Here is a 23,081-nt window from a genome sequence, read left to right as displayed (position 1 = left end):
CACAGGTTCTTTTTTGGGGCTAAATTGACAATCCTTGATTTCTTACCCAATTCGAAATGCATATTGTTAACATTCAGGCTGTGAGTCCCAGAGAGTTATTAAATGATTTACGAGAGCGCAGGAGCTCTGCAGTCTGTCCGGGAGAGGCAGGATCCTGGCTGGGGGCCGGGGAACATCTCGAGTTCTCAGTAGGCGGCTGATTTTCTACAGAAAAAAATGTTCTGAGCTTTGAAGGGTAAAACAACTAAAGACGAATGCATTTAATTCAAAGGAAAAAATAATTGTGTTTATTCCAAGAAAGGCTGGTTTGTTGGTTGGTTTGTTTTTTCCCTTTTAGCAAGAGTAATGGTGGTAAACACTCCCAAAGGCATGTGAACCCCGTAGGTTTTGTTTCCCTTCGACTTAACCTTCTGCAATACCTGAAAACTTCAGCATACCGAACTCTTGCCTTAAATAATTCATGTGCTCTTGATAGAAGAGAAACAAAAATGTTTATCTAGCCTCAGTTTATTCTAAACTGGACTTAAAGACTGGGGGGGGGAAACGTGCCCAAAGTGCAAGAGTGGCATAGACAAGAACTTGGCTCCGATGAATGTTTAAATTCTAATTTTAAGGATTGTCAGCGGTAGATTGCACTGGAATTGATGACTGACCACAAAATTCAGTATGTGTGCTTTGAAGTTAGATGTTGGAAAAAATCTGTGGTAGGCACAGGTTTTAATTTAAAACTATGGAGATACTTTTTAAATATATGCAGAATTCATGAATAAAATGTGCATTATTTTTCTGCTACAGTGATGTGCTTAGAAGACTGTAGCTGAAGGAATTAGTCATAAAGTTTTACCTTGTGGAGACCGAGGGATGCAGTGAAAAAGAAAGCTGATGACTTCAATCCAGAATTCATGCGAAATAATATAAAAGTATTAACAAAGCAATGGGACGGTTAATTCTGCAGGTGGAGCCCAATCTTGAGCATTGCTGTAGTCAAATTCCCACGTATCGGTTTTCAAAATGAATATGCAAAGTGCTTCCTCTATTGATTTTAAGGCAGCTGAGATAGACTGTTTGGTGGGGAGGGGGGTGTGGTGTGTGGTTTTTTATTGGTGTTTTTTTGGGTTTTTTTTAACCATTATAGTCTTGGATCAAGCCTATACCACCTTTGAAACCTTCGTTATCCTGATGGCCTCTCCAAGGTATTCCTGCCACTGGAGAACCTGATGCTATTCTGGGATGAATGACAATGATTCTCCAGGCAGTGAAAACGGAAAATAAAACAATAAATAAAAGCCGTGTAGAAAAAAGGGGGTCAACGAGACCCAATAAGGACTCTAGCGCAGGGGTTTTCACAGCAATGTGGTAGAACGAAGCCAGAAGCATTGGCTAGGACCCAAGAGTTGCCTTTGCGTGTAATGTTTTTCTTCCTGTTTATGCCAAGGTAAGAGGTGAAGGTCTCTCACTGTTTATGCCAGACCTGATGATGGCTGAATTTAGGCACCATCAAGACAATGCGATGCTATTCTGGTCTGAGAGACTGGCTCCTCACTCCTCCTCCTTCCATTTCCCAGGCGCGGGGACCCGGTTGCATCCAGGGGCGGCTGTTGGTGGCAGCAAGAACAAGGGCTGCCAGCTTCTTCCTGGCCACCGTCAGGGACAAGGTGACGCACAGAGCAGTGCCAGCATCTTCGATCCATCTAAATCAGGAATTTGGGGGCTACAGAATAAGGCAGAGCTCCTGCCAGTGTCATGGCTTTTTTTCTACACATCTCTCCTCCACATGTACCCAGTTATTTCGGGTATTGCTCTTCCATAAGTGGAAAATGTTTTTTTTACTTGTCTTTGTGATTTCCTTTTCTTTTCCTAGTTCTGTATTCGCACAAAAATAGTAATTGTTCTCTTCATGAGTCACTCCGTGTAATAGGTGAATGGGCCAAGTTTTAAAAAAAAAAAAAAAAAAAAAAGCAAAACCATAATTCCTTCTAATAGCAAAAATGGAATTGTGAGTCTGAGATTAATTTTTACCATTATAGTCCTAATTCAAAAAAATCTAGTTTCTCAGTATCATAGCATGATTTTACTCTCGCATGTAGAACATGTACATTTTTAACTACTGACAGGATTGTGGGGGGAGGATTATTGAGAAATCTGTTAGACTTTAGAAAATGTAATTTTCTTGCTGAGAAGTTAGCATGTACCAGACTTGCAGAATTTACTTGGTGTAGAAAGCATTTTGCTCAAAGTCTGGCTCTGTGTGTGTGTTTGAAAACTGCTCAGTTAAAGCGAGCAAATGAATTTTGAGGTGTCCCTTTCTTAGACCTTTCTGATAAAACCGATTTTTCTCCCAAGGATAATTTAATTCAGAGTAAGTTGTATTTGGTGACTAGTATAATTTTGGAACCCCATGCTTTGCCATACATTAGTAGCCAGATAACATACACCTTATTTTTATTATTAAAACTAATGAATAAGCAAGTGTGAATTCTGCCCGCTGGTTGTTATTTATTTTTTTTTTAAATTCATGCTTTGATTCAGCATCATTGATGGAAGAAAATGGTATTGCAAATACATTTGTGAAACGCAAGAGAGAATGACCAGTTTGGAATTGAGTCCTGAGCAGTTGTAAAGTCAGACATTTTTAATTGAGGAATTTTGTCTTGCAGTTAGGTTGGGTTTGGGGTGGGTTTTTTTTATGATCTAGAGTTGAGGCGTCTCCCTGCCCATGTTCCTTCGGCAATCCCAAGTAGCACGTGCCAGGAACATCAAGCTCTCTGTGGGGAGAGTGGTGGTAGCCTCACCTTCTCCGAAACCTCCGAGAGCTCGCACCTGGGAAGAAGTAAGACCAAGGCTGGGCGCCCTGCTGTCTGTCTGTGTCCTCAAGTTTGGGCAGGAACTTTTGGCTCATCCTGCCAAAGTATTATTGTGGCATGATCAGGAGTGCCCAAGAGTCACGGAGCCGACAAGAGGGAGTATCTGGAGCCCCAGAAATTCCCACCGGCTTTAACGGGGGTGTCCTGCACAGCAAAGCGCAAGCGTCAAAAAGCTGCCTGGTGTCTCCTGCACTGTGGAAGGGCGATTTGGAAAAATGGTTAATTTTCTTCACAGCTTTAAAGTAAAAGCTGTGTTTTGGGGGGAGGGGAGGCGAGGGTAGACGACACCAAAAAAACAAAACCCAAAAAACTCAGAAGTATTTTGAAACTTTGTAGAGACTTTTTTTCAGACCAGCTAAGTTGGAAAAATAAATGGTCCAGTGACTACTTGCTAATTCATCTGCATATGCAGCTGCAAAATTATTTTCTGTGCGCATACTGCAAAACTTCTTCCGAAATATGAGGTTTAGAGACCCTTTGGGAGTAATTAACTATAATGCAGAAGCAAATCTGGGTTCATTGTACACACTGCTCATTTAAGACATGTTTTTGTGCACAAAGCCCATTAGTAAGTTTCCAAAACCTCCATGAATGTTAAACATTTTATTATGGGACTCTGGGCACTTCTTATTTTACATAAAATCTAATGCAATACCATGCATTGCATTTAGCTTTTGATCCCTGGGTAGCAAATTGCTGTGTCATGTGTGTGCCACCGTGCATTCAAGGGCTAAAATCTGCCTTTTATTTTGTTATGTATTTAACAGAGAGACAATAGCCCTTTTCCTATGGACTACGCAAAAAAAATGGGGATACGCTGAACATAAGTTGCGTGTTATTGATCTTATTCTACTTACTGGTCAACTTCAGGACAGCGTGTGGGGTTTATAAGATCACAGAATGTGTTGGGTTGGAAGGGACCTCTAAAGGCCATCTAGTCCAACCCCCCTGCAGGGAGCAGGGACATCTTCAACTAGATCAGGTTGCTCAGAGCCTCATCCAGCCTGGCCTTGAATGTCTCCAGGGATGGGGCCTCCACCACCTCTCGGGGCAACCTGGGCCAGTGTCTCACCACCCTCAGTGGAAAGAACTTCTTCCTAATGTCCCATCTAAACCCACCTTGCTCTAGTTTAAAACCATTGCCCCTCGTCCTATCGCTACATGCCCTTGCCAACAGCCCCTCCCCATCCTTCCTGTAGGCCCCCTTCAGGGACTGGAAGGGGCTCGAAGGTCTCCCCGGAGCCTTCCCTTCTCCAGGCTGAACCCCCCCAACTCTCTCAGCCTGTCCTCATAGCAGAGGGGCTCCAGCCCTCGGATCACCTTCGTGGCCTCCTCTGGCACCGCTCCAAAAGATCCATGTCCACGTTTGTTGTTGTTCTACTAACTGCTTTCCTTCTGTGCTCTAGTCCTCTACTGCGTGTGGTTGTTAGGATCCTGACCCTGATGTAGTGGAAACACAACGCAAAGCTGCTGTTTTCATCAGTTGTACGGGTCTGGCAGCCAAAACAATTGAGTTCCTGAGGATGTAATTTAGCCAGGATTGGCGAATACATGCCCTTAGCCTTGGTGGGCATAGGCATGTGCCTGAAGTTAAGAGTATGTTTAATTTGCTGAATTAGGTCAATGCCTGAGGCTAATGGACTCCTCCAGAGGCAGCAGCGTGATGCTTTCTGGCCTGTATTACATGGGCAGTCAGGGGATGTCAACTAATATGTGAAGAAGCATAAATCACCTGAGATACTCTGAGGAAATCCATCCTACCCTCCTCGTGTGGCAAGGGTGGTGATACTTGCACGTGCTGGGCAGCAGGCTGGTGAGACTGGGCTTACTGGCCCCGCTGCGTGCCGGTGATGAGCATGGCAGCACAGCGGCACGAAAGCGGATGGAGAAGAGCAGAAAGAGTTACACAGCTTTTATGAAAGGTTGTTCTTTCTCTTCTCTTAACTCTTTGTTATCTTTTTGTTCGGAGAGATTGACAGCGTAGTATCGTAGAATGTTACCTAATATATATTGTGTCTTATCCACCATTTATTTACCAATAAAAATCAAACGATAGTCTTCATCATTATAGGAGAGTGAATCGTTAACATCTGAGGGTTTTTACAACACCTGTGCTTTATCTCAGAATATGCAAAATATATCCGAACACCTCCATTTAAGGTGATGGTTTGCACTGTGCTTTGGCTGCGATAGCTGGATTGGTTGGAATTTCAGGCAATTACTATTTTACACAGCGGCAGAGTATCTGTCAAGTGGCTATCAATTGGAACATATTTTGCTCTTCAGACTTGCGTTTGCAGGTTTCACAAAACATTTAATTAGCGATAATCAGCTTTTAACCAGCCAGAGCACACTGATGTGATTCTCTCCCTCTCTTCCCCCATAATTGTAGGCATAGTCTGTACCCATAAGATAAATTACTTGCAGTCTGGAGAACATCCTAGCCAGCAGGAAGGGAGAGAATAAGAATGCGATTTGCGTGGGGATAAAGAAGGTGTTGTGTACACTGTGATTTCAGTGAAGGATATACTTTTTCTTTCCTTTTCAGAATGGTGGACCTGGAAACCAGCCGGAGATCGCAAAGTCTCCTTTCCCTCAAGGCTGCTGGTCAGTGGTCACCTTCCACCACACCCAAGGAAACTAGAAGAGCTCCACGCTAACTTCTGAAAGGCTTGTTTCACTATGGAAGATCAAGTTGTTTTCTGGCTCAGGTTTTGTGAAGTTCGGCATCTGCCCTGGACCTGCAGTTTGGAAAAGGGATCATCTCTGAGGCACGGTTAAGAGACGGAAAAAACAGTCCCAGACGATGAGCACTTTAAGTAGCACTGGATTATTACTCAGCTTAACGACAGTGTCTGTTACGCTGGATTTTAGTTTGCATGGTGGTCTGATGGCTTGGTCCTTAAGCAGCAATTTGACTCTGAATCAGAGTTTGCCTACATCTGATCCTCTGAATGCCTCTGAGAAGGGCGAAGTCTCTCGGATGTCCGTGAGGGAGAAGAACTGGCCGGCCCTCCTGATCTTGGTTGTCATCCTGCTGACCATTGGGGGAAACATATTGGTAATTATGGCTGTGTCCTTGGAGAAGAAGTTGCAGAATGCCACAAACTTCTTTCTGATGTCCTTGGCGGTGGCAGACATGCTGGTGGGTATCCTGGTCATGCCCGTGTCCCTCATTACAGTCCTGTACGGTAAGTGGCTTCCCTCCTCGTTTGACTATACGCTCTTGCAGGGAATCCCCCAAGGCTGTAGCAATTTGCTTTGCCCATTTTTTTCACGCGTTGGTAGCTTGGAGAGTATCAGTGTGGACTCAGCCACGGGTCTGTGCTGAGGTTCATGCTCCGCTGGGTGAGGGCAATGCTCTGCTGTGAGCAGAGCTTGTCTCTGCGCTGCCGGGAATGACCCCTAAACAGTGTTGGCATCGGGTTTTTCTTAGTGTTGAGGCCACCGAAAAAAAACTGCAACAGTGAGTCAGCTTTTTACCTTTTGGTTGGACTGCCCCCAAATCAGCTAGGACACCAGAGCCCGGGGAAAAGCCAAGGGGCGTGCTTCTGAGCGACCCAGCTCTACACCAGGTCGGAATCAGTCCTTGAGCTCCCGCTGGTATCAATGGGATTTGAGCAATAACGTGGTTAAGAAAGGAGGTTTGTGCTAGTAGATTCGGCATTCAAATAAAAGCCTTGACTCTATACCTGAGCTTGCCTTGTGCCTTTCAGGGGGTCATTTTGCCACTCTGTGCCTCAGTTTCCTTATCTCTACCCTGAGAACTCTGTTTTAAAATGCTTTGAGGTGCGCCTGCCTGGGTGCAAGCGTGCATTGCTCCCTGCTGTGCCAGGGTGGGGGTGGTGGCGCTGAAGTGGGGCGTTGCTCCTGCACTCGAGTGCAGAAGCACTGTTAGCACTTCGAAGGAGTAAAATATCCAACACATCCAACTTTCTCGTCTGCCTGAGACTCCGAATCTGATTATTTTTTTGGGTGCGGTGCTAGGACTCTCCATCCCTGGGTATTACAAAGGGATATTGCGTTCGCCTCTGTATCTCCGATCTTAGTGTTTGTATACTCACGTATCAATATAATGTGTGTGTATGTTTAATAGATAACACTTCATCATTTTTGAAGTCTGTTTTCACATTTTCTTTGAAAATTATTTTTAATATTGATATTTCTTGGAAACAAATAAGGCTGTTTACGTACAGATTTGATTAGAAATTGGTTTACTGTCCTATAAAGTAAAATGTAGGGATATTTATGTGACTTCTTCCCTTGCCTAAATGATTAAGTCAGACAGAGATTCATTTCTAAAACACATTGATCAAGCATACATAATTCCAAAGCTTATATAACTTGTCTACAGTGAGTTAAATCAATATGTGATTTAGGTACAGACTGAGCCATTGAGATCTTATGCATAAAGCTTTTTGTTTTGGGCTGTCAGAATAGTCCCATCTCTAAATCTTCTACGTATTACAACATGTGTATTTTATTTTTAGCATTTTACTCCAGTTCCCTGGAGCTTGAAAGGGAGCGTACAAATACCGAATGATTTGATTGACCCGCACTTGCATAAATCCTGGGTTACCCAGTGACTCTAAAAAGGTGAATTTATGGAAGTGATCTTCCTACATACATACTTTCTGAGTCTTTGGAAACTAATGGAAATGGATTTTCTGTTCTGCCTAGAAAATGATTACTTAAGGTCGTTTAAAGGTGTAAACCATGCTACGTATTTAGAGGCAAGTAAATATCATTGATCTGAAAAGGAATTGTAATTATTCCTCTTTTCTACCAGAGCACCAGTATTAGCTGTTGATGGCCCAAACGCTTCTCCGCAGGCAAACGGCACTAAACAGATATTTTTGGGCAAAAATTATAATTTCAGAAGGGGCATGGAAGATTTGTGGAAATGCTGTGAGAAGGGAGAGTAGCTGCGGTTATTTTGGGGGAGGCGGCAGGCCGCCGGAGCTGGCACTGCTCCCCTGGGCCAGGTCGGGAGCCCTGGCTGGGCTGGAGCAAAGTGGGAGCGCTGCCCTCAGGCTTTGCCAGGGGAAGAGGAAAAGCTTCGTTTGGGAAACTTGCGGGCTGATTTGAATAGGACCCCTGTGAAATCGCTTTTCTGTATTATTTAAGCTACTAATTGTGAAAGCAAGCAGCCAGCACTGTGCCACTCCAGCAGCAAGGGAGAAGAGGGAGTAGGGAAAGTCTGTCCTCTCTCCCAAGAGATGCTAATGCATCCTGAAAATAAACACTTGGTTTGATACCCAGAAGCTAAAAGGCATGGACTGACTGGGTATGTCTGAGAGAGGACCAAAGGAAAAAGACTGTTGGTGCGTCGAGGGTATTACTGCTCTTTAAACCCACCATAACATGCAGATGCGCTTTTACGGGCATCTAGAAAAAATCATTTAGGATGGAAGACTTACAGGGCACATCAACACCCTCAACATTTGGCAGTTCATATAAATAAAACGTGCATGTGAGAGCCCAGAGGTGTGTAGCAGGTTAAACCTGTCTCCTATCACTACTTAGAACTTGGACCAAATGCAGCTGGGTCTTCCTCGACTTCACGTGTGCTGGAGCCACCAACTCTTTAGAGCCCTCCACCTATTTCTGGCTTCGGCAGGAAGGGCACGCGGGTCTCTCCTGTGTTATACGCAGCAACAGGAGACAGCAGCTGGAAAGGCTCTTGGCAGAGTCGCAACATTAACAAATGCTGCTGCTATAACCGACGGCCTCCAGCGAAACATCGCTTATTCCTGAGTCTGTCTCATCTGGTGTCATAAGCAGCAACTCCGCACCGTTGCACACGCTGGTTTTGAAGGCAAAATCTGGCCTCTTGTCTACCACAGGGTGTCTTGGCTTGGGTTGCTTTGAACTGTAGTTTTTGGAAAAATGGTTCTTACAGCAGCCTGCAAGCACTCTGGGTGCCACAGTGGCCAGTAGGACCGTGGACTTTATCTTGATTCCTAAGAGCTAGAGGTCAGGAATCCGAACATATACAAATGCTTCAGTAGGTTTTATATTCTGTTTGGGGTCGTAGTGCACAAACCAGTGTCAGCGATTCACACGTCAGCAGAATTCCTCTGAGAGTAACTGGGTCCATGGCCATGGGCGCATCAGGGAGAGCGTTACTGCTTGGAGATGTAATTGTGAACCTTCAGTCATTTTTAGTCTGCACCTTTTACCCTGTGCAGTCTCTATAGTCTACATATTGTGACACTGGGCTGTTTCAGAAGCTGCCATATGGAGAAATGTATGCAGCACCTCTCTTCTGTATTTGTAGAAGTCACTTTTAATTTATGTAATCAGAAAGGAATATTAAAGAATACATATAACAAATAGAAAAGTGATGAAGTTGCTTTTAAGATCCCACATCAGCGCGCTCAGCCCCAATGATAAGTTCTGGTTTGCAGAGTAGGTTCATTTCCCTCCTTTTCAGCAATTAGGCAGAGGAAGTAAATTTCACTTTAAGCATAACCACCAAATTGAATAGACACCCTCCACAAAGACTTCTGGTTTTCAGTGGTTTTCTTTTCTTAATTAAAAGAAGGAAAAATCAAGTTGCCAGTAAATTCAAGAATCTTATTACAAAGGAAGGGATGCAGGATGCTAGTTTTTCCACCAATTAGTCAGTGCTCTGATATACTTATCAATTAGTCTTTCTTAAATGTCTTGGACTAATCAATGAGTTGCATTTGACAACTTAGAACGTTTTCCATGGCATGCGGTTCCTAAAGAACTAAGCAAATTAGTATGCTAATTAATAAGCATGTATTGGGGAGAGTAAATGAGAAATTAGCGCTGTGTTTAATCTCAATGGTGAAACTTCTGATTAATAAAAAATACTGGTGTGATAGGGCATCAGATATTCTGTACGTAATGGAGCTTCTGGCAACACGTGGGGGTTGTCTCCTCGCCTCGGAGCATTTTCAGGACAGGCAGTGGTGGGTTTGCACCGTGTCTAGTGCTCATGGGCAAGGCAGGGAGGGCTGCGCTCTGCCTACGAGGACTCGTGAAGGAATGTGAGAGAATCTCATCGGCTGATCTGAGTGGAAATTACGGATGGTATTAAACTTTCTTCGTTTTAATGAAATGGGCTCACAGCTGCGAGCGAGTTGCCAGAGTGTGGCCAACAAGGGGCCAGCAGCCTCATCTGCCGCTCCAGGTGCCCAGGCTTCTCTCTTCTCTTTGGGTTTCAAACACCGCTGTAGTGCTGGTGGCCTGACGCGGCTTCCAGGAAGGCTGGTATGAGATTCAGCATCCATTAGCCCCAACTGCTGGAGCAGCTTTACATCCAGATTATTGTTATTATTGATAATTATCGTCATTATTGTGCGCTGACAGAGATGTGCTGAGCACTTGCGGCAGACTTGGCTGTTTATTCCCCTGCAGGGGGACGGGCTGTCAGCGAACAGCCTGTTCTGCAGCCTCATTTCCCCCGGCCCCGCGCTGCCTGCCCCACGTGGCACTTGCCGTCAGCAGCGGGTGTCCTGCAGAGAGACCTCATCGGCGGGGACAAGGACACGATGTTGCTGGATAAGTTCCTGGGCGCAGCCGGTACCCGAAAGGACAGCCGGAGGGTGCGCAAGTCCAGTTCTGGGCTCCCCGGTTCCAGAAGGACAGGGAACGGCTGGAGACGGGACAGCAAAGGGCTACCAAGATGCTGAGGGGACTGGAACACCTCTCTCATGGAGAAAGGCTGAGGGATTTGGGTCTCTTCAGTCTGGAAAAGACGGCTGAGGGGGGATCTCATCAACGCTTATAAATACTGAAAGGGTGGGTGTCAGGAGGATGGGGCCAGGCTCTTTTCGGTGGTGCCCAGTGACAGGACAAGGGGTAACGTGCACAAACTTGACCATGGGAAGTTCCACCTCAACATGAGGAGGACCTTCTTTCCTGTGAGGGTGGCAGAGCCCTGGCACAGGCTGCCCAGGGAGGTGGTGGAGTCTCCGTCTCTGGAGACATTCCAAACCTGCCTGGAGGCGTTCCTGTGCCACCTGCTGTGGGTGACCCTGCTCTGGCAGGGGGTTGGACTGGATCATCTCCAGAGGTCCCTTCCAACCCTACCATTCTGTGATTCTGTAGTGCCGGGACATGCTGCACACCGCCATGACACTGGGTATTTTCTGAAGCTGCAGCAAGGAGCAATGTGTTCCTTCAACAGCTGGGGGCCATCTGCTGTCTCATTATTTTTTGGGAGGTTTTTATGGTTTTAATTTAAATATTTTTTTTCCCTACTGATTTCTAGTGATGACTCTCGAGGTACTAGTTAGTATTTACTGCTGCCGACCATCCACAGGCACCTGTGGTCAAATGCTGTATGGGAAGGATACAAGGAGTTAAGTATACGTGGTGTTTTGAAGAAGAAAGAAAGAAAAAACAAAAAAAGAAAAAAAAGTGATGTTCCTTATATTGGAGTTTCCTTAACTGTTTTAGTGTATTCGTGGTTGTGAGTTAAATGACTGCAGTCATGTGTATGTGTCAGTCCACATGGATTAATTAACAGTCTTCCCCTTCTGACAAACTCCTTAGTTTGTAGCTAATTATTATCTAATGTAGTCATTGGCTTGTGACTGACATAGTGAACTGGCGACATCGTCCTGCATGATTTTAACATGCTTAAAATATGTCAGTGATCTGGAAAAATGGTAAACCCCAAATCTGTGCCCTGGCAGTGGACGTTTTGTCCCTGCCCGTCACCCACCGCACCGCTCTGGCACTGGCCTCCTGTGCCGGGGTGGCACCGTCCCGCTGGGGCCGGGCTGCTGGACATGCACCTGCACATCTCGGGGAGGAAAGGGGGGCACCTGTTCCTCTCCCAGCTGGTTGAACGGTCTGTGTTAGTGCCGGTGGTAACTGCTCAGCTCCGCTAGCGAGGGGATCAGCGGAGATTTGGATGTTCTGGGATTCTGGAGCCCTCCCAGCCTGGCCGATGGGCCGAGCCAGGGCTGGCGGCACGGCAGTGGAGAGCAGAAACATCATCTTGAGCAAAAGAGTGAAAACCAGCACTGTATCACCAAGGGTTCATCCCCAGAGAGCATCGGCAACGTCTCCCGGCACAGTGGAAGCTCGAGGAGCTCTTTTAACATGAATATTTATCAGGTTTAGCATTTGGGCTCTCCTAGGGCTACACAGATACTTACTAATTGCCTCTCTCAATACTGTAGTGAGGCTTTAAATATTTATATGATTGATATTAAGTATTAACATGATTACTGTCAGGAGAAAGGTGAAATCTCACCTTGTTAAAATAACGCCCTTACAAATGATGCCAGAGGTGCCTTCGCTCAAAAGGAGCCGGTACGGAGCAGTACTGGTTCCCGTAGGTGTGCGCTGCCTCTGATCGGTGAGCTGGGGTGGTGGGAAGGAGCAGAGGGAAAACAAGTTTTTTATGGCTTGTAACCAGGATCCTTGGAGAGCAGCCGAAGGAGAAGAGAAAGCAAAGCTGGAGACTGGCATAAGAGCAGTGAAGGCAAGGCAAATGCCTGCAGCAAACCCCTGGAGGTGAGGGTAAAAGCCGTGGGCTGCCAGCCCAGCCGCGGCGTGAGCCAGAGCAGGCTGAGCCTCCTGCAGCTTTGTCGACACCCACCTCTGCCCTGGGGAAACTGGATTTCAGCAGCAGTTCAGGGGCGTTTATAAGGAAATTATTTTTAGGGATGCAGATGGGCCTCAGTTCTCTGATCCCCAGAGGCAAATGCTGCGGTTCTGAACGGGCACCCTGGTGTCTGGTGCAGGTGATGCTCTGCCGTGGGCAGGGGTGCTCTGAAGGTGGCCCAGGAGGCCTGGGGACGGCCGCAGGCATGGGAGGAGGTGCTGGTGAGACACACTTCCCTTCAAAAGAGACAACAAGGAAAAGAGAGAGGGAATGATTTAAAATCAGGGGGGAGGGGGAAGCCAAACTACATAGTTACAGGGACCCTACGCCTACCACCAGCTGCAATAAAAATAAGAAAGGCAATAGCAAATTATAAATGGTTGCTGTTATCTGTAATATAGACTAAGGTCTTAATGAGTGGAAGACCCTGGAGAATGAGTCTGGAGTATAACTGCCAGACCAAATCAGACTCGAGGTCCAACTAGACGAATATGTTGTCTCTGACGGGGCCTGAGCAAAGTGATGAATTTTCCCGTGCCAGACTCTTAATGAAGAGCCCTCTCAAGGGGGGTGTTTCCTCCAAGGCTGTATTGGCTGGTGTTTGACTTGTGCCCTCTGTTATGAGAATTCTGTCCCCAGTTGTCTGTGTGTCTCAAGGTTTTGTTTAGCATTTTGTGGTACGATATTCAGGTATCTAGAAATGGGAATTTAAAAAATCCTGCCAGCTCATGGCCTTGGGTGCTCCTTGACTGCACCGAGGTCCAGGTGGCAGTTGCATTATTTTCAGAAATTATTTTTCATGCATGTTAATTTTAAACGTGTGACTTTTTGGTTTGTACTGAGTAACCACTACAAATTTATTCTTCTGCGAGGGTGTGAATGAATGGAAACACCTCAGCTGCCTGCACCGTCCACTGTGTCATAAGCTCAGAGATGGGGGTTTTTTGCTCTCCAGCGGCACTTTGTACCTGGGATGTGTGCAATGAAATTTATATCCAACGGCATGTATTAGTTTGTTATCTTTGCCATCACTAAGATCCATTGGCTGCTAAGCTATGTGCTCATCCGGCAGCTTTTATTCTCTTTTGAAGTACCCACAGCTTTCCTGTAACCTCAGCTAACCTAAATAATTCTGTGACGTCTAAAAACACCCGACCTCATTGTTCACCCTCTTTCCAGCTTATTAAATGCATAGAAAACTTTAATTCAGATACTGAATTTTCCCCACATGAACAAGTGCCTAATTTCCTAATGTGACAAATGGGATTAAGTAGTGGCATATCTGTGTTGCTGTTGGGAAAGGAAGCTTTCTATGGTGTGCCCTGAATCCATGTAAAAGCTTCTCTTCTCCTACCCCGGGTTTAAATTGTGCTTAGAGTTGGCAGGGGGGAGGGGAATGCTAAATAGCCTCTTGCATACTCTCTGTATCGCGTTGAGTACAGGACCCTGGTTGTAAAATATTCTGAGACAGCTAAATGTTAACTTGCAGGAGTTCCTGGAGCCCCTGAAAATATTGCACCCTGTGATGACGCTCTGATGGATCACGTTTGGAAATCGCATGAGGACCTTAGGTAGCTTTAGCTTGCGTTGGTAGAAAACTGGTGGCTTCTGGTCAAGTGAGTCAAAAGGTGAAGGGCTGAAGTCCGCACAGGAGCTCAGGGCCGGAGAGGGTGACGGTACCTGGCCAAAGGAGGGAGTCATGCCCTTTCTCAGCACTGATTAAATTTGGTCATTTGTATTAACATCAGCCTCTTCCAAAACACGTTGAGTAGGAGCCTCTAGCTTTTCATCCTTATGTTGAAAGCTGGCTTTGCTCCATTGCTATGGTTTAAATAACCCGCAACAATTTATTGTCGTTCAGGCAATTATTCTCTCACCAGACGCCCCCTCCCCACCCGGGAAGGGGAATCAGGAAAAACAAGGAAACCTGCGGGTTGGAATATAAACAGATTTAATAGGATAAGACTAAATAATTAACATTCATAACACTAAAGAACCAGTATTGATCCTGGTACGAATATGCAACACACAAGAACTATCCCCAGCCCATTCCATCAGCAGAAGCTGGTCGCTCCCCGCAGGGACAGCCAGTGTGGGACCCTGTGAGCGCTGCGGCTGCAGGAGGAAGGGAAGGGCTCAGGGCTCTGGTATGAGAGAGCGAGCAAGTGAGAACTCCTCGGCAAACTTTCTAATGTCTGTTGAATGTGCCGTTCATGGTATGAAATAATCCCCTTGGCAGCTTGGGGCAAGTGCCCGGGTCTCGCTGCTCCTCGTCCCCACACCTGGGGAGCTCAGAAACACGGAAGCCTTGAAACCCGCACCCCAGAGCTGTCTGTAAAGTAAATATTGTCACAAATTCAGACGCTAGAGTCATCTAAAAATGCAGCTTTCCCTAGCCTTAGGAGAGACCTTACTGAAAAATAAAATTACTGAAAGATAAATTAATCCCATGTCGCTCAAACCAGGACATCCATACACATATGTTTCTTCTTAATTTAATTTCTGAACTCATCTGAGATTATTCGTATCTTGGTTTGGGCTTTTTATCTTGTTTATTATTTTTTTTTGGTTAAATTTTTAATGTTGGACTTTGCACAATAAAGACTGGAAGCCAGACAAGTGGAGGAAGCGTCATCATCTGAGCAGTGCGAAGCACTTTGAAATAAAGACCGTAGTGTTCCACGGTACTTCAGAGTCATCTTCTTGCTACTCTTATTGCGGCTGAATTGTTTTTAAAAATTGTCACAGGAATTTAACTTATTCTGGCCTTTTGTTATTCTTTCCGCATTATTTTGACGTGTCTTTTTATTGATGTCTTCTCTGAAAATGTCCTCAGGGTCTCTGTATTCTTTTGTTGTGAGAGATGAGAAATCAAATTTGATATTTGCAGAATGGCACTGATAGGAGCTGGATACAGTCATTCGGAAGTTTTTTTTTTTGTGTGTGTGTGTCTGATGTAATTCCACTTGTTCATCCAAGAAGCAGCTCTATACACAGGACTTTTTCAACAGGCAGGTTGTGTATGACTCTAGTGCAATATTCTCCATAAAGAGAAATACTTTGTATGAAATTAGCATGAATGCCTTATCTTTCTTTCTGTGTCTTTCATTTTCTCGTTTAATTTCAAAGAAAACATTGCTGGATGCTCTTCTGGAAGGCATGTTGCTAGTCTTGTAATAGCTATGCAAACTAAAAAATTATTATTATTATTATTATTAATAATAATAATAATAAAGGCTTAGCCCTTAGTGAAGGTGGGTTGAGGGATTTAATTTTTTTGTTGTCTTCCTCTCCAAGAGGTCATGCAACAGTCCAAAGAGAATTAAGAATATTGGGTGGCCTAGGAATGTAGAGGAGGCACAGCTGATGTCAAACCATGGATGCAGTTAAGTGACAGCTACCCCTGGACAGAGAGACATGGGGCTTAAACTTGTTTTTATTTTCAATGAAATAACATGTCCCTGGTAACATCTGTTGTCTGGGACATCCTATTGTCCGGGAACATTCATCTGACTGAAGCGGCTTCTTCATTCCGAAGCCCTCCTGAAGTTTTTGTCCTCATCAGTCTGAGTAAGAGAACGATCAAAAATGAGCAGCCCATAAAACTGGAGAAGGGTAATTTCCACCTCTTCCGTGCTGAGCTGCTGCCGTGCTAAGTGAAACAAGACACGTAGACAGCACTGATGGTGAGGTTCTGGTCTAGGAAGGAGACAGGGAAAAGCTTCCTGGTCAAGCTCATACGGTCAAGCTTACATCTTGGCTTTTGTTCTGATGAGTTTCTCCTTTTGAGACACTACAAGGATTTTGGTTTCTAGGCTTGCAAGCAAGGGAACAATCCATAAATAAATTGTATAAATTCAAGGAAGGAAGTCAGGAAAGTCTCTGCTGCCTGCAGACAGGCTGTTGTCAATCTGGAGGTTTATTTTAATTGTTAAAGCATTACTTTGAGTTGGATTTGACTTCTGAACACTCTCTCAACCTAAAGTTGGGTAGAGCAAGAAGTGCCACAGAGTGCAATTAGCTCCTCTGGAAAGTAATTTTGGATCACTTCTAACGTCTGCAGGATATGTCTGTCTTCTAGTAGATTAAATTATAACAGTGTTCAGTGTTTGACCTGCCATCGCTTCTTTGGGCAGGTGGTAACGTCCTTTATCAGTAACTGAGCTGTTTTTCCTGTGTGCGCTGCAGCTGCATGGACAGATTTAGAAAGCTTCTGGCTTTTAATATAATAGGAAATGGCCCCATAAAAATTCAGATTTTAGTAAAACCTTGGCTTGCATTGTAAATTCCTCCTAAAAAATTACGTGGGACCCACTGTAAATCTTCTGTATGGAAACTCTTTTTTCTCTCCCTCAGGACAAATCTGTCCCTTCCTTAGCAGGCCCCTGCGCGGCAACAGCAGCTGGTAAATTTGCAGCATTATCGTGGCAAGCAGGATGCGACAGCCAGGAATATATTTCAGAATATTGGGAGGGAGAGGGGAAGGCAGGGCTTGCCGGCTGTGCACCCCGAGTATCGTCTGCGTAGGGGCCAAAGTCAGAGCAAGTCTTGTGGGGCAACGGTGCCTAGGTGCAACCGGCCATAACTATCAGCCAGCCGCCACGATATTCCGATATCCATCTTACCTGCACTGCCATCTGTTACCTGAGGTAGGACAAGTGACCTGGGTGTTAATAACTGGCTATAATGAATGCGTGAGTGTCCCTCCTGGGCTCTTGGCAAGGCTTCATTAACTTTGGTTATGGACACGAAGGTCACGTTCCACAAGGTGTACTACTCTGCGCTTTCCTTCTGAAAATGAATGCTGTTATTCTTCATTAACGCTCTGGAAATGAATGCTGTACTCGGTGAAGCTCCCTCTCTCCTGCCATATCTGGTGGGCCTGGACCCCCTTGTCCTACAACACCACCTGATGCCTCGCGTTGCAGAAAAGCGGGGAGCAAGGGTTCTCTCCAGCCACTGCTCTGGAGACACGTAGCATCCTGAGCGTGCGTGTCATGGCAAATAAGACTGCTCAGAGAGCTTTTGTCTAAATACATTTTTGATTAAAAGATGGTGCGTTGCCAAAACTGAAAACTCTGTGGAAGTGTCTCCATGTCTACAGCGCTTCTCCTGGGAAGCTGGAAGAGGAATGGGTTTATTCTTGTTGCCGGTGAAGTATTTTTGCAGCATGTGGGAGTCCAAGTCCCCATTCTGCCAGCTTCATGATCGTCTGTTGCACAGAAAAAAATTAAAAATTTAGCCAGTAACATAATAATCACTAGGGTATATTGGACTATATTTCAACCTGTAAGGTAGAACTTCTGTCTTGAAAATGTGTATTTTTTAACATAACTCTATTCTTGCAAAAATCTTCTCATGTTTAGTCTAAAGCCGAATGAAAACAAATTTCCAACCCTGTAACACTGCTGAGAAACTCAAATGCCGTCCTGCAGCATGCTCGAACAGCACGAGCCGCTCCAGCGCCATCAGCTCCAGGCTGGGGTTTTGCGGGCAGGAGCCTGCGGTCGGCAAGCGCCTTCCTCCCAGGAAGGAGCTTCATCTCTGGCAGCGATGAAGAGACAGCTCCGCCCAAGCTCCCGGGATGCCCCAGCTCACATATGAGCTGTTCCCATGAACTTGCACATGGCAAGTCTTGTCTCTTTATCCAAGGAGGAGAGCAGAGGACACGCTTGCCTTAGGTCTCTAACCGTGTTTCCCGTACTGCTGAGCTCTGGATGGTGTAGCAAAGGGTTTGCTGCTGCAAAGAGGCTTTTCCCCAGAGTAAATCAACGCCAGCCTTAAGAGAGAATTTGGATGGCACTGTTCTTACCTGCTGGGGGTGGGGCCTGGCAGTTTTGTGCCAGGTCCTTATGACTAATTTGAGCTCAGCTATAATCCACATTGCGGAGCATCAGTTACGGGACTCTGAGGACTAATTTTTGCTGTCAGATACAGAGGCAGAGCTGTTACTATTTAATTTTTTACCACTTGCCTCTTTCTTGTTATTTCTTCACTCTGCGCTGCCAGTATATCACATCCAGCTCTGGCTTCAGCCTGCTGCGCGGCAGAGGGATTCTTTATTGCCCTCCCCGTGTTCATGGCCATTGACAAGAGGATCCTGTCCATGTGCCAGCTTTAGGAGAAGACACCAGAGAACGATAAATATTTTGCATTTGTAAACATGGTTTTCCATTCTTCTTAACCTCTTGCTGCTGAGCAACCAGCTGCTTTGCCTACTGTGGGTTAATGGAGCCTTTCGCCTGTGATCTGCCTGAGCTGAGGTTGCTGCAGGCGGAGCTCAGGCTGCTCAGTCCAGCATGGATGAACATGGTGCAAAAGCTTTGGATGAACACGGCGCAAAAGCTTTCGACAGCTTCTGTTTGGTAGCTTTCATCATGAGGGCTGGTGGTGGAGAAGGCTGCAGGGCTGCTAGAGCATTTATTGATTGCGCACCCTTTGAATCAGCTTGTGTTAGATTTAATTCAACACCCTTCCGGAGCGGCCGAGGGGATGAGGGAGCCCTGGGTGTGCGCTCAAGAGCAGGGTGCGGGGGCCATGAGCATCCCGGGTGGGCGTCAAGCGTGAGCGAGCCAGGCCTGCATCGCTCCGCAGCCGCTGCACGTCATGGCACCGCCGGGCTGAGAGCTAACCCTGGCCTTTTGCAGGGCAGTGTGCGCTCGTGGCCCCGATTTTCACAGATTGTGAGGGGTGCTGCGGAGACTCATCGTTTGCCCTAGGGGTTTGACAGGGGTTTTTGCTGACGGAGCCTCTTGCAGAAAGGCCTGAACAAAATTGGTTAGGCTAATCTGGGAAGTGCTGCATGGAAGCACGAATCCGTATTTCTGAGATGGGAAAAGGTGACCTGCCAAGCAGAAAAGAGAAGTCCGTCCTTGTTTTTTTTCCCCCCTAAGTGTAGAAAAATGAAAAGCAGGAATGCTAAAAAACACCCCAGATTTTATTTTCTAAGTGTGCTACTGCCTCCTTTGCTTTGATCTGTGGCAGCAGGCTGCAGGCAGGTGACATCGTGTGGTTTTTCCCCTGTGCTTACAGGTGGACCTAGGGAATGGCTTCCTACAAAACGCATCAGGGGGGACCATGCTAAAATCAGTGGGACCATTGGCAGCAAGTTGAGAGAGGCTAGGGCTTTTGCCAGAGCACTCCTCCACCTCCTCCAACCCTCTTTACACTCCTCCTGCCTGGTCGTGACTGTGGTTCTTGGCATGACTATGGCAGCATCCTTCATCTGGAAGGGTCCCACGTGTTTTGTTCCTCTCCTCTGAGTCTAAGGAAATCTCTCCTGCCGCTGCAGCCCAGCTCCCTTTGGGGCGTTGCTGTCGATTAGGTTCCAGCGTCATCACACAAAGCGTGAGCCTCTCTCCTGTTAAAGCTTTAAGGTACATATAGGGAAGAGAAATGAGCTGGTGTTTGTTCAGGTCAGACGACCTTCCTGCTGCGTGGTGTGGAACGTTCAGCTCGGTGCTGAAGCGTGCTCCCAGCCCGTGCAGGGCCTGATCCTCACCCGGGTTTCAGTGGCCATTCACTTGCTTAACGTGGTTTGGGATGAAAAGCTCCTTGTGATGGCCGCTGCATTGCCTTTGCGAAGCTGCTGCTCGCTGAGGTGCTTCTCTTTTACTCCACATTTCCTGCTGGAAAAGGAGTGAACCCCTCTCTTCTGGGTTGGCTGAGGCTGTTGAGGGGGTTTTTTTGGTTTATTTCGTTGGTTTGGGTTAAAAACCAAAAAAAATTTAAAAAGGCAGAGGAAGCAAATTCACCTTAGAGAAAGAAATCTCATTTTGCTGAGCAACACGATCCCAATAGGAAAATGAAATCACAAAGAGATTCTAAGGAGAGTTTCCTGATCCCACAGGAATACAGGAGTGAAAAGGACTTTCTGACTCGCTGTGTCCTGTTGTTTGCTACCAAGTATTAGTAAGACACTGAGCTACTGCAGTCATATCTTACATCTTCCAGCGTTTCCTTCCAGGTTCGCCTGCTGTTGGCATGCCGAAGCCAGGATCTGTATGTGTCAGTGTGTAGCAACAGAAAGCCGTGACAAATCTCTGAGCACCTTATTACAAAATCAAAAAATTCATCTCTTTGCCAACCTCAACTTTCTTGCGAGAAGCGGTTTTTAAATAGAAAATCCTAACGCTGCCGAGTGAAAAAGGCAGAGTCTCAGTGTACCTTTGTACTTTGTAAGAAGTAAATGCACTTTGCAACTTTTCCTTCAAAAGTCGACAAACGGGGCTGCTTCCCCTTTGCAGTTTTCATCAGGGGAACCTGTTATCAGTATTTCCTCTCTCGCAGCTCTACCAGGGCACAAGAAGTCGTCACTGGGTCAGTTAGGCCCATATTCTGTGAACCGTTTAAGGCTGTGGTCTGAAATAAAGCCAGAAGCGAATTGGCAAGGACGGCGTGTTTGCAGAGCAGGTTTCTCTGAGGCAGCCTGGCTGGGCACTTGGTAAGTGGAGGCAGGTTTTTTGCAGCTCCACAGCTCAACTTGAGCTGTGGTCTCACCCATGGAAGCAGTCCGCCGTGAGCGCTGACCGTGTAAAGTGTCACCCCGGCATCTCATGAGGATGTGTCCTCGGATGCAGCTGCTACAAATGCGGCAGAAAAGACCGGCAGAGTCCATCTTTGTCCTCCTCCCAAGTTCTGGGGAGGTGAAGGGAAATGTGAAAATACTCTAGATGATTTCAGTGGATTAACTCCTACTTACACTAGTTGAACATATGGCCTTATAGTTTTCTAATTTACCCACAGCATGAATGTTGCATCCAATCAGGGAGCTATTTTTCATATTTTAGACACTACATTGGACAGGCATGTCTTGCCTGCCCAGTGTAATTGAGAATCGCTCATCCAAAATAAATCTTTTATGCTCAAGTATGACTCATTAGAATGATTTTGAATGGCACAAATTTAAATGCTGTTATTTGATGCAAATAAAGATTTTGGTCCAATTATATTTTTTATTTCATCCTTTAGCTAAATTTTTTTTTTTGGAAGATGCAACAGGTTTTGAAATTCACAGGAGTGAATTCACAGGAGTAAACCCCCCCAAACCTGGAGGGCGTACAGCTACATTTCTGTTTCGCGGGAGTACTGATGTCGGTTTAAATACAGCAGCAGCTTCAATGCTGTCAGCGCAATCTTCTCATGCCCAATTCGCTTCTAGACCAGTGAAGCTAAACATGCTTTAAAATGCATCAATCTTTGTTTACTTTTTACAACAGTAGCCTGTTAGATCCAGTAGTAGCGTTGTAAGTGCATCGCCTCATTGTAATTAACTTTTTATGGGTTTAGTTGAAAAGAAATATAAACTTAGATGCTTTGTAGCTAACCAGAAATTGATGTAAGACAATGAGAGAAGCAGAATTGTTACATATAAAAAGAAAGACCCTGTTATGATAAACTGTTCCAGAGATAAATTTGCTGCTTTAGAAAGGTGCCAGGTGGATCACCGAGATAACAAGACAGCTAATGTGTTTCCCACAGATAGATTTATCCTCACCTGAAAGGAAGAAGAGCACCGCCTCCGGGCGCTGGGGCCACGTGAGACACGACCACTGGGTCTTCCTTAGGTGTGTTTAATCCCCTATTCTTAAATTTTAAAATAAAGAGAAAGGTTTAACCAGAATTGCAGACATTTTACCAAGACTGAGTTCATTTTAGGTGTTGTCATTGTACATGGATATTGACCTGCGATAGCTTTTTACAGGGACTTTACCTTACATACGGATGCTAGTCCCAGCCTGGCTGTCCCTTTGCAAAACTGGCCTGAGTTTGGCATCAGCTGGAGCTCAGGCCTCCCTCCTTCTCACGATCCGTTGGCCATCTGGAGAAAGACCCGGATAAAATGGGCGCCGCCTCTCCAGGCACACTGCAGAGCCTGGTGCTCAAGCAGCATCTGCTCCGGTGAGCAGGGGAGCTGCCTCTGAACTGGCGTTTACTTCTATTGATTTTTGTAAACGGTGCCATCTTTTCTTTTTTTTAAAAAAAAAAAAAATGAAAGGGGGAAAACAAAAGAGAGAGAGGAATAGTAAATTCCATGGAATAGCAGAGCGGAAAGGATAGCAACTCCTCTTAAATTTTACCCAAACATTAAATTAACTTAGGAAAGTGGGAAATAAAATGTTCTCCATTTGGAAGCATCATATGTGTGATCTAGAGTTTAAAACACAGACGTGGCCGTAGCAGCCTGGCCTGAGCTGTGACAGAGGAATGCATCTCAATGGCTTCATCCATTCTGTCCGTCCTGAACACCCCAGACCAGTTATTGCTTTTACTTCTGTTCTCTCTTACCTATAAAAGCCCTTGCGTCCCCTCCTAGAAGGTGCCTGCAGCTCAATCCAGCGACGCTTTCACACACCAAATATCTAGGATGTATTATCTCATGCTGAGAACTTGCTATCTCTTCTCACTCACCCCAGCAGAGCGAAACTGGGATGAGGAACCAGTTGGTAGCACGTGTTTCTCAGCACTCGCCAACGAGCAGTTATAATTTCCAGGCACGGTCCTACTTGCAGTCTGTTGTAGAGATTAACATATGGCTCATTTTCCTGTGCTGGCCGCAGCTGCAGATATTGGAGAACGTAAGGGGAAACGCAGAAGGACTCCAAGGAGGGTCAGCTGTATTTCTG

At 45.8% G+C, this 23,081-nt stretch overlaps 1 protein-coding gene across 2 annotated transcripts in view; it reads left to right on the top strand.

Annotated features, from left to right (window-relative positions):
• The window catches only part of HTR2C (5-hydroxytryptamine receptor 2C), a 103,400-nt gene that overhangs the window by 47,412 nt on the left and 32,907 nt on the right, over window positions 1-23,081 (top strand). For both annotated transcript variants that reach the window (XM_054215353.1, XM_054215352.1), the window contains exon 3: window positions 5,413-6,055. In XM_054215353.1, coding sequence (XP_054071328.1) covers window positions 5,671-6,055 — 385 coding nt within the window. In that variant the 5' untranslated portion in view covers window positions 5,413-5,670. The remainder of the gene's footprint in view (window positions 1-5,412; window positions 6,056-23,081) is intronic.

The sequence above is a fragment of the Rissa tridactyla genome, chromosome 9 (assembly GCF_028500815.1).
Source record: "Rissa tridactyla isolate bRisTri1 chromosome 9, bRisTri1.patW.cur.20221130, whole genome shotgun sequence".
NCBI classification, from domain to species: domain Eukaryota; kingdom Metazoa; phylum Chordata; class Aves; order Charadriiformes; family Laridae; genus Rissa; species Rissa tridactyla.
Note: the sequence above shows the minus strand (reverse complement) of the source record. Positions and strands in the feature narration are given on the sequence as shown.